This window comes from Mustela putorius, unplaced genomic scaffold, assembly GCF_011764305.1.
Source record: "Mustela putorius furo isolate JIRA1106 unplaced genomic scaffold, ASM1176430v1.1 tig00000129_pilon_pilon_pilon, whole genome shotgun sequence".
Classification (NCBI taxonomy): domain Eukaryota; kingdom Metazoa; phylum Chordata; class Mammalia; order Carnivora; family Mustelidae; genus Mustela; species Mustela putorius.
Window position 1 is genome coordinate 14,798,583 of NW_025421290.1, and position 17,136 is coordinate 14,815,718.

Sequence of the window (17,136 nt, forward strand, 5' to 3'; positions counted from 1 at the left end):
GTCTGTTATGCGTCTACTCTTAGTTTCGGCTCAGGTCATGATCTCAGGCTTGTGAAATGGAGCCTTGTGCCTGTCTCTATCCCTTTCCTCCTATGTCTCCCCTTGCTTGTGTGCATGCGCACTCTCTCTCTCTCTCTCTCAAATAAATCATTTAAAAGGGGAGGGGGGTAGAGATTATTTCCATTTCTCCTGTCACTAAGATCATTCTCATCTTTTTGCTGCTTTTACAGACATATAAGATGAAGTTGTTGACTCAAAGGATCTCTGAGGTCTCTTCTTGCACTAACATACCATAACAGTGACGCTGAGAGACTGCTGAGAGGCGGTGACGTTGTTTTCAGTCCCACAGTTCAGTACTCTGGGCAGTCTTGTGGCTTCTGGGCAAGAGTGAATTGTGGTCTGACATAGTCTAGTGATAATAGTATAAGTTGTAAAGTTCAGGATTTCAAAATGTTTATTCTTATGCAAGAGAAGAGTTTTGGATCCTAAGGATGAATGTGCCCATTGCACAACTCCACCTTCATGATGGTAGGGACAACAGAGCTAACACATGGAATCTGCTCTGCTGCTGCATTGGGTCTTTTTCCTCCTGACACTGCAATTGTCTGGCTCTGATATTGGGTCCCTGAAGGAAGAAGATTTTAAGTGTAGAGCCCTGGGCTTTTTGCCGGCTCCAGAAATTTAGTTGCAAAGTGTTCCTCAATGAGGGATGTTTTGAGGTTCCCATTTTGATACTTACTCAAGAGTGACTAGAAGATGAACCTGCGCAGTATCATTTTGTATTCTTAATATCTGTACCCTTAGGTCCTCCTCCATACAGGGATTGAGAGGCTCATATAAATGCAGGGAGCACAGCTTTGGGTCTGTGAGTACTAGTGATACTTGTGCTAGTACTCACAGGTTTTAGGATCTGACACAGGCATTTCCTAAAGACATGAATTAGAGTGATAAAGGGAAAGTTGTGATCATGGTGCTATTTCTGCTGCTGCTCCCTCTTTTGTTCTGTTTAAAAGGAAGTTGTTGGCACCCACCAATACCCACTAAAGATAGATTACAAAGGATTTTCTCTGAAACCAGGAATAAAAAAGAGACACAGTGAATCATGAAGTCCATGTTAGAAGCCAGGGGCTGAAACCCATGTGGGGGAAAACCTTTTCTTTCATTCTTTTTAAATTGAAATATAATTAACGGGGCGCCTGGGTGGCTCAGTGGGTTAAAGCCTCTGCCTTCTGCTCAGGTCATGATCTCAGGGTCCTGGAATTGAGCCCCACATCGGGCTCTCTGCTCAGCAGGGAGCCTGCTTCCTCTTCTCTCTCTCTGCCTGCCTCTCTGCCTACTTGTGATATCTCTGTCTGTCAAATAAATAAACAAAATCTTAAAAAAAAAAAGAAATATAATTAACATGTAACATTGTATAAATTTAAGGTGTACAACATTTTGATACACTTTTATATTCTAGTATGATTACCACAGTGGTGTTAGCTAACCCCACCATCACTGTTAGATTTAAGATCTACTCTCTAAGCAACTTTCAGGTATGTTATTATTGTTAACTACAATCACAATCCCCAGAATTTACTCATCTCATAACTGTAAGTTTGTACCATTTGACCAACATTGCAGTTCCCTTGGCTCCTCTACCCCCAGTCCTGCTAACCACCATTCTACTGTGTTTCCACGAGGTTGGCTTTTTCTGATTCTACATGTAAGTGATAAACAGTAATGATGTCTTTCTGCCTGACTTCTGTCTCTTACCATAACACCCTCATAATCCAACCATGCTGTCACAAATGGCAAGATTTCCTTCTTTCTCATGGCTGAATAATATTCCATTATTTCACATATATTATATATATATGGTATTTAAAAATAAATGCCTACATACATACCTCCACGTCTTTATTCATTCATCCATTGACAAACACTTAGGTTGTTTCCATATCTTACCTACTGTGAGTAAATGCTGCAATAAATATGGAAAAGCAGATATCTTTTCAATATCGTGTTTTCATTTCCTTTGGATATATCACTCAGAAGCGCATTGCAGGATCACTTAATTTTTTAAAAAGATGTATTTATTTATGCAAGCTCATGCATGTACACGAGGGGGGAGGTAGGGAGAGGGAGAGAAATTGACAAGCAGCTTCCTGGCTGAGCACTCCTGCTTGCTAGGCTCCATCCAAAGACCCTGAGATCATGACCTGAGCTGAAATCAAGAGCCAGACGCTCAACCGACTGAGCCACCCAGATGCCCCTATTTTTAATTTTTTCAGGAACCTCCATACTATTTTCCATAGTGGCTGAACCAGTTCACCTTCTCACTGACAGTGCACAAGGATTGCTTTATCTCCATTTCCTCACCAACACTTGTTATTGCTTTTCTTTTTGATACTCATGCTAACAAGTGTGAGGTGGTCTCTCACTGTGGTTTTAATTTGTATTTTGTGATGATTAGTGATGTTGAGCATCTTTTCATGTACTTGTTGGCCATTTGTATGTCTTTGGAAAAATGGCCGTTGTTTTCCTCTGTGCATTTTTCAATTGGATTAACCACCTATCAATTATATGGTTTGCAAATATTTTCTTTTATTCCATAGATTGCCTCTTCACTTTGTTTATTGTTTGTTTTGCTGTGCAAAAGCTTTTTGCATGTTTGATGTAACCCTACTTATTTTTACTTCTGTTGCTGTGCTTTTGGTATCATATCCAAAAAATTATTGCCAAGGCTGATGTCAAGGAACTTTCCCCCTATGTTTTCATGTTTTATGGTTTCAGGTGCTACATTTAAGTCTTTAATCTGTTTAATCCACTCCAGGTTAATTTTTGTGAGTGGTATAAGAGAGGAGACCAATTTCACTTTTTGCATGTGTTTATCTGGTTTTCTTAACACTGTTCACGGAAGACACTTTTCCCACATTGAGCGCTCTTGGCTCCCTTGAAAGTATCAGTTTGGCTGTATATGGGTACAGAGTTATTTCTGAGCTCTTTATTCATTCCATTGGCCTATGTGTCTATTTTTTTGCCAGTACTATACTGCTTTGATAACTACAGCAGCGTTGTAGTACAGTTTGAGATCAGGAAGTATGATGTTTTGTTTTCCCTCTCAGGGTTACTTTGGCTCTGTGGGATCTTTTGTGGTTCCATACAAATTTTAGGATAGTTCTATTTCTGTAAAAAGTATCATTCAAATCTTGATAGGGATTGCATTAAATCTATAGATAGCTTTGGGTAGCATGGACATTTTAACAAATGAATTTTTCCTATCCATGAACATAGACAGGTTATCTTTCCATTTGTTTCTTCTTCAAATTCTGCCATTGGAGTTCTATCTTGTCGTTTTCAGTGTACCCATCTTCTACTTGCTTGGTTAAATTTATTCCTACATATTTTAATTTTTTTGATGCTATTGTAAATGGGATTGTTTTATTTCTTTTTCAGATATTTTGTTGTTAGTGTATAGAAAGGTAACCGATTTCCGTATGTTGATTTTGTTAACTGCAACTTTACTGAATGTGTCCATTAGTTCTAATAGCCATTTTGGTGGAGTCTTTAGGATAGTCTCCCTATAAGATCATATGATTGCAAATACAGAGTTACTATTTCCTTTCCAATTTGGATGCCTTTTATTTATTTATTTTTATCGTGCCTGATTTATTCTAGCTAAGATTCCCAGTACTATGTTTAATAAAAGTGGTGAGAGTGGACACCCTGTTGTTCCTGATCTTAGAGAAAAAGCTTTCAACCTTTCACTCTTGAATATGATGTTAGCTATAGGTTTGTTGTATATGGCCTATATTATATTGAGGTATATTCCTTCTCTACCCAATTTGTTGAAGGCTTTTATTATAAAAGTTTTGTTGTATTTCGTCAGATGCTTTTTCTGCATCTGTTGAGATGATCGTATGATTTTTATCTTTCATCCTGTTAATACGCTGTAACATATTTATTGATTTGCATATGTTCAGCCACTCTTGCATTCTGGGGATAAATTCAACTTAATCATTGTGTATGATGTTTTTAATGTGCCATTGTTTTCATTTTGCTAATATTTTGTTGAGGATTTTTGCATCTGTATTCATCAGGGATATTGATGTGTAGTTCTCTTTTTTTGTAGTGTCCTTATCTGGCTTTTGTATAAGAGTATGCTACCCTTGTCAAGTGAGTTTGGGAGTATTCCCCTCTCTTCAGTTTTTTAGAAGAGTTTGAGGATTGGCATGAATTCTTCTTTAAATATTTGGTAGAATTCACCAGTAAAACTATCTGGTTCTGGGGATTTCTTTGTTGGGAAGTTCTTGACACTGATTCATTTTCTTTACTCATTATTGCTCTGTTCATATTTATTATTTCTCATGATTTTGATATATTATGTTTCCAGGAATGTATCCATTTTCTTAACTTAACATGTCAGTGGGTGACTTTAGCTACTTGGTAGAAAAAGAGGATGCATTTTCACCAGCTGGGAATTCTGAGAGTATCTGCCAAATGATTTGACCCTGATTTCATTTATTTATTTGATAGAGAGATCACAGGTAGGCAGAGAGGCAGGCAGCGAGAGAGATGGGGAAGCAGGCTCCCTACCGAGCAGAGAGCCTGATGTGGGGCTCGATCCCAGGACCCTGGGATCATGACCTGAGCTGAAGGCAGAGGCTTTAACCCACTGGGGTCACACAGGCACCCTGCCAACTGATTTGGGGGAAAAAAAAATCCCTGTTGTCTTTGATGCTCCAGCTGCCATATTGACATTAACTATACTTGGTTACTACTCTTCATGTGTGTATATGTGCATGTTTCAGTGAAAAGATTATAGAAAATTCAGAAAAGAAAGCAAATAAAAATCAGACATAATAACATCTCTTACCTAATCACTGTTTTATCCTTTTAGTTTTTCTCAAAAAGCTTTTTAAAACATTGTTAAAAATCATATATTTTATATTTTCATTGTTAGTATTTTCCATTTTACTAAATTGTCTTTTTTTCTAGCTGCATAGCATTCCACTGAATATGCTTTTATTGGCCTAATATTTTCTTTTGTTAAATATATGTGACTTCCCTCCACCTTCTTAATGTTACAGTAATGTTGTATTCATAGCTTCATGCACATAGAATTCTTTAAATTATAGATTATTTTCTTAGAGTACCATGTTTTTATTGCATTTGCTACGTAATGTCATTATTTTCCCAGAAGTAGTACTGATTGACAAGATCACTAGCAATGCCTGAAGGACCAGTTGTGCCACATCCTTGAATATTACTTGTTGAATAATTTTACTAGTTTAATTTCAACAGCCTCATATTTATTTCTTTAATTAGCACCAGAGATTGGATTTTTCTTCATGTGTATTTACTAGTTGTACTTCTTTCATGAATTGTTTGTCCTTTACATACTAAAGTGAAGTCTTTACTATTAAATTCTTGGGGAATTAACTCTAACTTTTAAAAAATTTCCACACATGTATTTTATATTGGAAAATTGAAACCATCTATATGCAAACAAGGAAAAAAATAAAAATTGCTGATATTGCTACCACACAGAAATGTCTCCTTCTGGTATTTTAAGAATATCCTTCTGGCTCTTTTGTTAATGTTCATTCAGGTTTTTTTTAGTAATCAAATACATCATCATACTTTTAAGTAGGCTCCACACCTGGCATGGAGCCCAGTGCAGGGCTTTAACTCATGACCCTGAGATCAAAAACTGGGCTGAAATTCTGAAATCAAGGGTCAGACAGACACTTAACTGGCTGAGCCTCCCAGGCACTCCAACTGATTATTTATTCATTTATTTTTTGAGAGAGAGTGGATACATATGAGCAGGGAGGAGTGGGGGCAGGCAGAGGGAGATGGGGGAAAATCGAAGCATGCTCTATACCCAGCACAGGGCCATCTGGAGGCTCCATTTCATGACCCTGAGATCATGACCTGAGCCAAAATTAAGAGTCAGACACTTAACTTGACTAAGCCACCCAGGCGTCCCTGATTGTTTATTTTTAATAATCTTTTATAAGTATTACATATTTGAAAATTTTCAATATCTTTTGCCAAATTGCTTTCCAGAAAGGTAATATACACAGTTTTTACCTTCACCACTTTTAAAGATTTATTTATTTATTTTAGAGAAAGAGTGTGTGTGCACTTGAGCATGAGGGAGGGGCAGAGGAAGAGGGAGAGAATACTCAAGCAGATTCCCCGCTGAGCGCAGAAGCTGACCCTGGGGCTCAATCCCAGGACTCTCAGATCATGAGGAGCCAAAAACAACAGCCAGATTCAACCGACTGATTCAACAGCCAAAAACAACAGTCAGATTCAACCATCCAGGCACCCCTACCTTCACCAGTTTGTGTACACCTTGTCACTCCTCACCGACATTGACTATTATCTTACTTTTAAATACTTGCTAATTTGGTAGTTGAAAAATGACATCTCATTGTTTTGATACCTTTTTAAATATAAATTCATTAATAAGAATAATGGGATTTCTCAAGAATATATTTTAATGAAAGGAAGTAGGCTTTTCCTAATGGGTGGTTGTAATGGTTATAACTGTGTGTGTGTGTGTGTGTGTGTGTGTGTGTGTGTAAACACAAGCACTGGATTCCTGTGCCTAAGATAGGACTATTTTTTTTTCTACTAGGTCTTGGTATCTTGATGGACAAACACTACTAATAATCATTTGTGTTGGCATTGTGTTCCCTCTTGCACTTCTTCCTAAAATAGGTAAGTCTTTAGAGAAGAAGACAGTTTTTGTTTGGAAAGAAGGAAGAAAGAAGATAACGTTAAGGGGCTTTTAAATTTCACAGTACCACATTTTTAGCAGAAGGGTGGTAACAGTGAATAATTCTGAACTTGGACTTATTTTAGGTTGTTCAGCCTTCAGCCTTGCTTAGTTAGCCTATTACTTGGTTTGTAGTAGTATTTTGTCTGCCCCACTAAAATAAAATCTTTACAGTGGAACATTAAAGAGCAGCCTTTCCTTACAGTGTACCATTAGTGGTAAGCCAGTTCCAATTCTGCTGTACAGAGCTGCATAAATGATCTGTGACAGATAGTTGGAATGTTGTTATTCTCAGCCCTAAGCCCCAGATACCAAGCACTGTAATAGAAAACATGCCCAAGATGTATAGCTTTAGCTGTATGTTAGGATCACTTTCCTTATAAATTGCTTTTTATTTTACTGTTATTTTACAGGCTTTCTTGGCTACACAAGTAGTTTATCATTTTTCTTTATGGTGTTCTTTGCTCTCGTGGTAAGTTTAAAATACAGTATATTGCTTATCTCCTCACTAAAATTGAACTTACTGTGTTAATATCTTCTTTTTATCTTTTAACTCTGTTTTCTGTCAGAGTTTTATTTCAGTGTGTTACTGAAAGCACTTTTATTCCACAAAATTATTGTACCTATTTTGAAGAGGCTTAGCTAGAACATCCTTTCAAATCCAGTATCTCTTGGTTAACTAGAAAGGAAAGCACACTGACTCTGTTAAAACCTTAGATGAAGTTTAATTCTTTGCGTCGATGTGTGTATCCGTTTATTTCTGTATAATACTGGGTGTGTATGTGATTAAACGCTTCTTTATTGTTGAAAATGAGTCAAAGAAAAATGGTACCCAAAGGAGCAACACAACACCTCAGTAGTTAAACCATATTATCGAGCCAGATTTTCAAGTTGTCATAACAATCCAGGATGCATTTAATTTAGGTTGAACTATCTGTTGGGATGCAGAGGTGAAACAACTTTAGATCATTTAAATGAAGTGGAAGGAACCCTGGTGTTAGTGTTCAGAAATACTTTAATGGATGCTCTTAAAACTAAAATACTTAACAGTGTTTACATTTAATCATTTGTTGAATTTATCAGCATTAAAAATCATTGCCCTCCCCACCTCAAATTGTCTGACTTCTATCTTAGAGACAAATGAATTGAACATATACTTTTTCCCCCTTCAATTAATTTAGATATGATTTACATACATCACTGTATAAGCTTAAATGTGTACAGCATAAAGACTTGACTTATATATATAGCAAAATGATTACCACAGTAAGTTTAGGTAACATTCATGAACATACACTTTTTTTTTTTTTAAGATTTTATTTATTTATTTGACAGAGAGAAATCACAAGCAGGAAGAGAGGCAGGCAGAGAGAGAGGGGGGAAGCAGGCTCCCCGCCTAGCAGAGAGCCCCATGCAGGGCTCAATCCCAGAACCCTGGGATCATGACCCGAGCCGAAGGCAGAGGCTTAACCCACTGAGCCACCCAGGCACCCCTGGACATACACTTTTTAGGTTCCACATTGAAAAGGGAGACAATAGTTATTCTCACCATAAATGGACTCTTTTTCGCAGTGGCACTTTATTTTTTGAGTATAGTTGACACAGTGTTACATTAGTTTCAGGTGTACAACAGTGATTTGATAAGTTTATACACTGTGCTTTGCTCACCGTGACTATAGCTGTCATCTGTCACCATACAATGCTATTTCAGTATCATTAACTATGTTCCTTATGCTGGGCCTTTTATTTCCATGACTTATTCATTCCACAACCGGGGGACTATTTCTTCTACTCTCCTTTATCCATTTTGCCCACCCCTCTTCCCTGCTTTCCTCTGGCCACTATCGGTTTGTTCTCTGTTTTTATAGGTCTGATTCTGCTTTATGTTTTTTATTCATTTGGTGTTTTTTTGGTTTTTTGGTTTGCTTTTTTTTTTTTAGATTCCACAGTGAGTGAAATCATATGGTATTTGTCTTTTTCAGTCTTATTTCACTTAGCAAAATACCCTCTAGGTCCATCTATGTTGTTGCAAATGGCACTACCTTACCCTTTTTTGTGGCGTTGTGATATTCCATTGTGTGTACACACACACACACACACACACACCCATCTTTCTTATCTATTTGTCTATTGATGGGTATTTAGGTTGCTCCCATATCTTGGCTATTGTAAATAGTGCTACAATAAGCGTAGGGGTGCATATATCTTTTTGAATTATTGTTTTTGTTTTCTTTGGGTAAATACCCAGTAATGGAATATTGAATCATATGGTATTTCTATTTTAAATATTTTGGGGTAACTCCATATTGTTTTCTATAGTGACTGTACCAATTTACATTCCCTTCAACAGTGCTCAAGGGTTGTATTTTTTTAAATCTTCACCAGGACTTGTTATTTCTTGTCTTTTTTATTTTGTCATTCTGTTAGGTATAAGGTAACATTTCATTATGGTTTTGCTTTGCATTTCCCTGATAATTAGTAAAAAGACACATCTTTTCATGTGTCCTTTGGCCATCTATATGTCCTGTTTGGGAAAATGTCTATTCAAGTCCTCTGCCCATTTTTTAATTGAATTGGTTTTTTGACATTGAGTTGTATATGTTCTTTATGTATTTTGAATACCCTTTATCAGGTATATCATTTGCAAATACCTTTTCCCATTCAGTAGGTTTCCTTTTTGTTGTGCTTTTCCTTCACTGTGCCAAAGCTTTTTATTTTAACATAGTCCAAATAGTTTATTTTTGCTTTCATTTCCCTTGCCTTAGGAGACATGTCTAGAAAAATGTTGCCATGGCTGATTTCAGAGAAATTACTACCTATGTTCTCTTCTAGGAATTTTATGGTTTTAGGTCTCATGTTTATTCCTAATTAAAGGTCTTTAATCCATTTTGAGTTTATTTTTCTATATGGTGCTAGAAAGTAGTCCAGTTTCATAAACTGATGGTTGAGAAACATCTGTATGGTTAGGGATGACCTATGTATGCAAAGGAACATATGGATGTGAAAGAGAATCAGTCTAGATAACACTCGGTTTTTTCCTCACAGATAATTGGCAATCCAAGCATTGCATAGGTAAGAGTAATTGGGTTTTATAGCCAGTAGTTTGAAGCATGTGAAATATATTGATATGGCATGTCTTTTGTAGTTTTCACAATATTCATTTCTGTCCTGGCAGCTACTCTTAAATTTGATGCAGATTTCTTACTGTACAGTCATATGGAAATAAGACCCTTATTCTGTACTTATTGTAATGCTTTACAAACCATCTGCTCAAATTTTTACTGGTGAGCACAGCTTAAATTTGGTCTACAATGGGACAGTGAAGACACAGTGAAGACACTGTACACTTTTTAAAAAATGCTCCTTTTAATTGTGACTTTTATTTTATATTTTCTAAATAATTAGGTTAGAAATACATAGTGGTTAGGGAAGGATACATGTGTATATCAACCCAGACTTTTTGGAATGGTGTCAATGGCTCCATTTATTGTTTTGGTCAATATGTATTTATAAATCTATATAATATCTATATTACATTTTTTTAAATTCTTAAGATAAATTTTTTTTAAAAAATCAGTCAATAAACCTTTTACTTTCTTAAATTACACTCTCCAAATAATGTAAATCGTAACTTAGTCTTTTTTTAAAATTCTGATCAAAGACGACTTTAATTTTTTACTCTCATATTTAAAAGCTTATCTGATGGCTGCCAGTTTCCCAATCCTAGCATTGGTTGCTAGCTTACAAATCTTAAGGTAGATTCTTCTCATTTACCTAATATTCAATTTTACTAGTTTTTAATATACACTGGTGTAAATACATTACTGGCTGCTTTGTATGAAATTCAGTATTCTATGGATCCCACAGAGTCATGGGATAGAATCAAGAGCCTCCACCTTTTATGTGAACCTCGGTGGTACTATGGAAATCAAGGCAATTTTGCTTAGGTTAAGGAGGATTTATTTTCATTTGTAAGAGAACCCTCTTACAATAGGTTTATTCAGTTCTTCTAAAAATGGTGGCATTCTTTAAAACTATTCTTTGAAAAGCAACAATTACTTAAGTGGAATATTGGATTAAACCTAAAAATGTGGGCCCTAGTTAACTTTATTATTCTGCATATGATCATGATAAGGGATTTGGATTTTCTTCACATTTCCAAGCAAAATCCAATTTAAAAAGCTTGTTCTTACCAAACCCCTAAAAACAACCATTTGAGAGTAAACCAGCAGAATATTATATCACCCCAGTGAAGCTGTAGGTTTCATTACATGTGCCCATAAATGATGTGGCTAGCTTCTGCCATCCACTTTTATGGAATTTATTTTACACCTATTATACCGAACAGCATTTTATTTATTTTTTTTAAGATTTTATTTATTTATTTGACGGAGAGAGAGAGATCACAAGTAGGCAGAGAGGCAGGCAGAGAGAGAGGGGGAAGCAGGCTCTCTGCCGAGCAGAGAGCCCGATGAGGGGCTCGGTCCCAGGACCCTGGGATCATGACCTGGGCCAAAGGCAGAGGCTTAACCCACTGAGCCACCCACGTGCCCCCTGAACAGCATTTTAAACACTGGCATATAAACTCCCTAATGACATAAAGCAAAGACAAAAGCGTTTATCTTATTAGGAACAAGACACACCATCACTTACAGTCTTCAAACATTATTGCACTTTAACTTTCATAATTTGACAATGCATTCATGAAACAATCTACAGAGAACTCATTTTGACAAAGAACACTTTAAAGCAGCCATGACTGAGCTAAATTGTTGATCAGGTAAGGATTTTACAAACATTCCTTATATTAGCAGAGAGTATTGTGTCTACCCCATGCCTTGAGGCAAGAACCATTCATGGGGTGCTGGAACCCATGACCCTTTCTCACGGCTCTGGTGGCCTGCAGATGTCAGCCCTTGTGTCATCCGGTGCTTGTGGGCTGATTTGGTGTCAGGATTTCTTCTCATGGCTTTATGGAATGGATCAATGAGGATAACCTCGAAGAATTTGTACCTGGAATCTTTGCCAACCCAGTAAGAATTCAGGACTCTCAGAGACCCACAGTGGCATCCAGTTGGCTCCTCTGCAGCCCACTGAAGGCTTCTGGGAAACCTTAGCTGGTTAGCACCATGATGGGACGGGCTTGCTCGAGGTCTCACTGTTAGGAATGGCGTTTGGGGCCACTATGGTGAATCTGATATATTACATAACCTTGCTTGGCCTTGGGCCCCAGTCCATGTGCTTTATCAGCTGGCTTTGGTGGGGAATTTGCGGCGTGGGGGGGTGCCCTACAGAGCTGTGGGTACTGCCAGCAGTGCACCCTGAGAAGAAAGTGCATTACACCAGACTGCTTCTTCCTCCATAGCTCCTGGATGTACTTTAAACGCCCATCTTGGCTGACCTTGGAGCAGATGCCTGCTACCAGATGGAATGCAAAACTTAAGTCTTTAAAAAAAAAATTTTTTTTTTAAAGCAGTCTCCAGGTCTAGTGTGGAGCCCAACATAGGACTCAAACTCATGACCCTGAGATCAGGACCTGAGCTGAGATCAAGAGTCTGAAGCTCAACCAACTGAGCCACTCAGGTGCCCCCAAACCTAGTCTTATCTGTTGTCCCAGATCTTTATTTTGTCTAAAAATTTTAAAATAAAATTTTGCCCCCTCTGAAATATCTAAAATTTTTAAAATCCATTTTATTTTAGCAGTGACTCAGAATGACAGTAACCAGATGGACTTAACCTTTTTCAGTCCATTTTAGAAAACAAATGGATTGCCATTCTTTCCAAAAGTTCTGTCTTGAATGCAGATTAGTATTTTAAGTAATATTTTAATGAGCCAGTAATCAAAATAGAAAACTTTGTGGATGGTTCATAGTCAGAATCCTTGCTTGTTCTGAGCACTGAGTGAGGCATGATCAGTGCTTCAGATAGACTGGTGGTCACTGCTCTTAGGGATCTGTCAGTCTCATAGGAGAGATGAGAAAAATTGATTGGAAAACAACAGAGAACCATGTCGATAATACATAATTAATTATTGCTTTACTTGCTTCAGAATAAGAGTCATAGCAGTTGACGGAGAGAAGGAAATTAAACTTGAGCTGCACCTCGAAAGATGAGAAGAACTTAGAGAGAAAGAAGGGCCTTTGATGCCAGTGAATTATTTTTCCCTCTGCCTTTCTAACCCCTGGAGTTCTCTTCTTACCATGTTCTATCTACAACCTGAGCAAGCCCTCCCCATCATACTTTGTTGTTGGGTGTCTTTCTATTCCCATTCTGTACTGTACTTTATAGAACAGCAGATCTCACCATCCCACTGGGCAGGCTTGGGCTTGGGATAGGAGTCTGCAGGGAAATTAGCTATGGTAACTGAATTTTATGTTAATATAATACCAAACTGCTAATGACCTTTTCATTAATTAGAAATTTATTAAAAAATGAATGAAAGAATCATTATATTGTATTTTGGAGCATGTTTTGAAATATTTTGATTGCCAAGCCAAGTAATAATAATAGCTAATAAAATAAATGAGCTCACTCACATTCCGACCTTGTCAAAGTCCTTGGTACATAGGTGCTCAGTACATGGTTGCTGCCACCTCCACACCACTGCTACTAAGGGGGAGATGTGCAACACTGAATTTGAAGTAGCGCTGAGAGAGAGACCAGGAACCACACTGCTGCTCTAGCTTCTGTCTTGCCCCCTCCTCATACTTTTTTGAAAACATATCAGAAAACAGATTTGAAATTATCGCTTTTGATTTTTTTCCCCGTCTTGGTAAGTTGACCATTTAGTTTTATTTCATATTGAAAACCTACCTAGAAATATCCAAGCAACTTGCTCAGTTTATCCTTTCATTTCCTTTTCTTTTTAGTTGGTGAGGGTTTTAATAAAGAGTAATTCTTTAGCTCACTCATTAACTTAACTATAGAAGTGTATGTTTTTCTTAGATTTGTTTTATCAGTATATAAAATTTTGTTTGAATTAGTTAAAATCAAAAACTAGATAAATACCAAAGAGCAATAGGACTAGTATTTACTTATTGGTCTCCTGCTAAGGACAAATGCTTCCTTTATTCTCCCTTGCCCCTGTGGATGCTGGGTTCCAGCCTGGAGCAAATATTTGCAGAGTAATTACGTGCCCTGAAACTACTGCAACAGTGGTAATGTCCACACAACCACAAGTGTAGGTCGAGGAGGGTGGTACCACAATCCAGAGTAAAATCCCGAGAGATTTTCATCCCTCTGGATTTCTTTGAATTTTTTAAAGATTTCTTTTTAACAGCTAGAGCTTGCTAGCTATGTGCACTTTTCTTAGCCTGCTTTATCTACATTTGTTAAAAGTAATACAAGTCTTAAAAAAGTCAGCAGTGCAGAACTTCTTCATCAGAAATCCCTAAATTCCTGCTTTGCATGAGTTCCCTACTTCTTTCTGCTTGTGGCCATTTCCCAAACTGCTGTTAATTTTTCTCTATCTGCTACTGGTGCCAGGTCCACAAATAGCCATAGTATATATACCATTGTCACTAAAAACATCATGTTCCCACTTTGAGTGTACTTTTTTTTAATGCCTTGATGCTTTTGGGGTTTTGAAAGTTGACATGAGAAGACTCTCCATCTTTAATGGGGGAGAACCCCGCTAGACAGATATACAGCATCCCCTCTCCCCTCAAGATAGGTAACCATGTTAAAGGATGACCCATTCTAACTGGAAAAAAACAATATGAGCAAAGAATCTTTAGCTATCAAATAGCTATTATTTGATATGGTATTAGTTTAATCAAAATAATGCTGACCTGTTTGAAATCAATTTCTTGTCATGAATTTTACAAGAAATAATCTCGAGTGTGGATTCTATTTATTTTTACAGGTAATAATTAAAAAGTGGTCCATTCCTTGTCCTCTGCCATTAAATTATGTAGAGCAATATTTCCAGGTAATAGTTTATATTTTGTTTCTTCCTTTTTTTTAAGCTAAAAAAGGAATCAGACTAATAATGAATTTTTTCCTAATTAATGAAAAAGTAATGACTATATTGCAATTTGGAACTTTCTTTTGAAATATTTTTATTTGAAAGCCTACTAATAATAAATACATCATTTTTGTTGATGTATTCTGACTTTTAATGACTGCTGGTTTCTCTTTTTCCCCTCAATTCTCTTAAACAGATTTCAAATGCTACAGATGATTGTAAACCAAGGCTCTTTCATTTCTCCAAAGAGGTGTGTAAGTTATTAACAGATACTTTTGGTTGATTTTTCACATTTCAAGTTTTAAGAGATTTGTATAACAGGGTCTCTTAGGTCTTTGTACCTGTAACTAATTAATTTTCATGAAAGTGTTAAGTATAGGGTTGCCTACCAGAAGAATAATATTATTTAACACAGGGTGGCCCATTATGAAACAGCCACCTTTTTTTTTTTTTTTTTTTTTTTTTTTGGCATGCCTTTAAATGGAGCTTGTTTTAAATGGGCCACTGCCTAAAAGAACAGATTTACCAAATGTCTGGTCTGGCCAATAAGGTCCTCTGTGGATACAGACTTCCTGTTGCCCTCTGGACTTGTAAAGCTAAATAGCCAATTATATCAAAAACTCCTCCCCAGTGAGTAGAACCTCGGTCTGTAGCTAAACAGCCTCATCATTGGATCAGCAAGTGAGTGTTGCCAATGTATCTTCTGGCTGACATTCCAAAGTTGAAATTTATGATGCTTGGAGTAGAGACTAGAAGACCAAGTCTCCTTGCCATCTCTGGGAACCAGGATCCTGGAAGTGTCTGTAAGAGCCCCTGAGCACTGGCAGAGGAGACAGGAGCTGTGATATGGATGGATGTCTACTTTACTATTCCAGAAGAGCCCAAAGTCTTCCCGTTGCCACCAGTTTCTTCTGAAACTTCTACATTTTTTGCTTCTGTTGAAATCTAAGTCCCAGATACTAGAATCCCCTCCACTCCGGCACAACTCAGTTAGTGTAGCAGGTTAGTGTGCTACGTCCTCCATGAAGAATTTTCCTTTTTATCCCCAGTTTTTCAATAAGAAATGTCTCTCCGGCTCCGTAAGGGAGATTACTACGTCCTTTACACGGTAAAGGCTATCTGCCTTAAAGATCTCTGTAGAGTAATTGACAAGCCAGGACATTGAGCAATATATTTAAAAGAAATTGTGAATTAAATTCTCATTCCCCTAATCCAGCCTCAGGAAATGCGATAGCTTTCCTTTGCAGCTCCCTTCCGATATTTTAGGAGGCATTATATTTCAAGACAGGTCTTCACTCATCTGGAGTCTTTGTCAAAGAGCCTCAAGTTGTTCGAGGGAAATCTTTTTATGGTAAAAAAGAGAAAGTAAATCATCACCATTCATTATATAAAGACAGTATTTTCACTTAGACGATAATTTTTGTTTGCTTTATAACTTCCTCTGGCTCTTAAGTATTTTAATTAAGAAAACACTTATGTTTGTGCATTTCAGTGGATCTTTAAGAATTTGTCAGTCTAGAATTTATCATATTCATTCCCATTGAAACAGATCCTAGTTAAAAATGCTAAGATGTGATTAGTATTTTCAGTATTCCCTTAGATTCGGTGGGTGGTACCATGAACATGCTATAGAAGCCAGCCAAGAAATACTGTGGCTAGGACAGGAGGTCTAAACAATCAAGCAAAACATTTGTTGGTGACCATACTTGTGTCTCTCTCTTTAAAAACAAAACAAAACACCTTATTTTATTTTATTTTATTTTTTTAAAGATTTTATTTATTTATTTGACAGAGAGAAATTACAAGTACACTGAGAGGCAGGCAGAGAGAGAGAGAAGGAAGCAGGCTCCCTGCCGAGCAGAGAGCCCGATGTGGGACTCGATCCCAGGACCCTGAGATCATGACCTGAGCCGAAGGCAGCGGCTTAACCCACCGAGCCACCCAGGCGCCCCCAAACACCTTATTTTATAAAGAGATGATTTGTGCAAGCTAAAATAAATTTGACCAAATTGATTTTTTTTTTTTTTTTGGACCTGAGTTTATTATCAATTGAAGTAGTGGCTTCACTAGAACAGCATTTAATAATTTCATCTTTTTAAATTCTTTTCCAGAGTGTTTATGCCATACCTACCATGGCTTTTTCATTTCTCTGCCATACCTCCATATTGCCAATATACTGTGAACTTCAAAGGTACCATAGGATCCTGAAATATTTTAAGTATATTAAGAACTTCTTTTTACTTAGTCTTTCAGATCAAATGACATACTCCTTTATGAATCATTCTTTCCTATCACTGGATTCTAAGTGTTAGTTTATTTATTTGTTTTGAAGATTTTGTCTTTAAGTAAATTCTGCACCCAGTGTGGGGCTTGAACTCACAACTCCAAAACATGCCCT

The 17,136-nt window shown here is 37.1% G+C and overlaps 1 protein-coding gene and 1 pseudogene across 8 annotated transcripts in view; one reads left to right on the top strand and one right to left on the bottom strand.

Moving 5' to 3' along the window:
* Nucleotides 1–17,136, top strand: part of SLC38A6 (solute carrier family 38 member 6) — a 97,176-nt gene that overhangs the window by 35,667 nt on the left and 44,373 nt on the right. For all 8 annotated transcript variants that reach the window (XR_006603736.1, XR_006603734.1, XR_006603735.1 and 5 more), the window contains 5 exons: nucleotides 6,632–6,714; nucleotides 7,186–7,244; nucleotides 14,637–14,702; nucleotides 14,935–14,988; nucleotides 16,850–16,929. Coding sequence is in view for 5 of the 8 variants with exons in the window: in XM_045070192.1 (XP_044926127.1) it covers nucleotides 6,632–6,714; nucleotides 7,186–7,244; nucleotides 14,637–14,702; nucleotides 14,935–14,988; nucleotides 16,850–16,929 (342 nt within the window). In the remaining 3 variants the exon portion in view is untranslated. The remainder of the gene's footprint in view (nucleotides 1–6,631; nucleotides 6,715–7,185; nucleotides 7,245–14,636; nucleotides 14,703–14,934; nucleotides 14,989–16,849; nucleotides 16,930–17,136) is intronic.
* On the bottom strand, nucleotides 11,599–14,305 carry LOC106005628 (annotated as a pseudogene).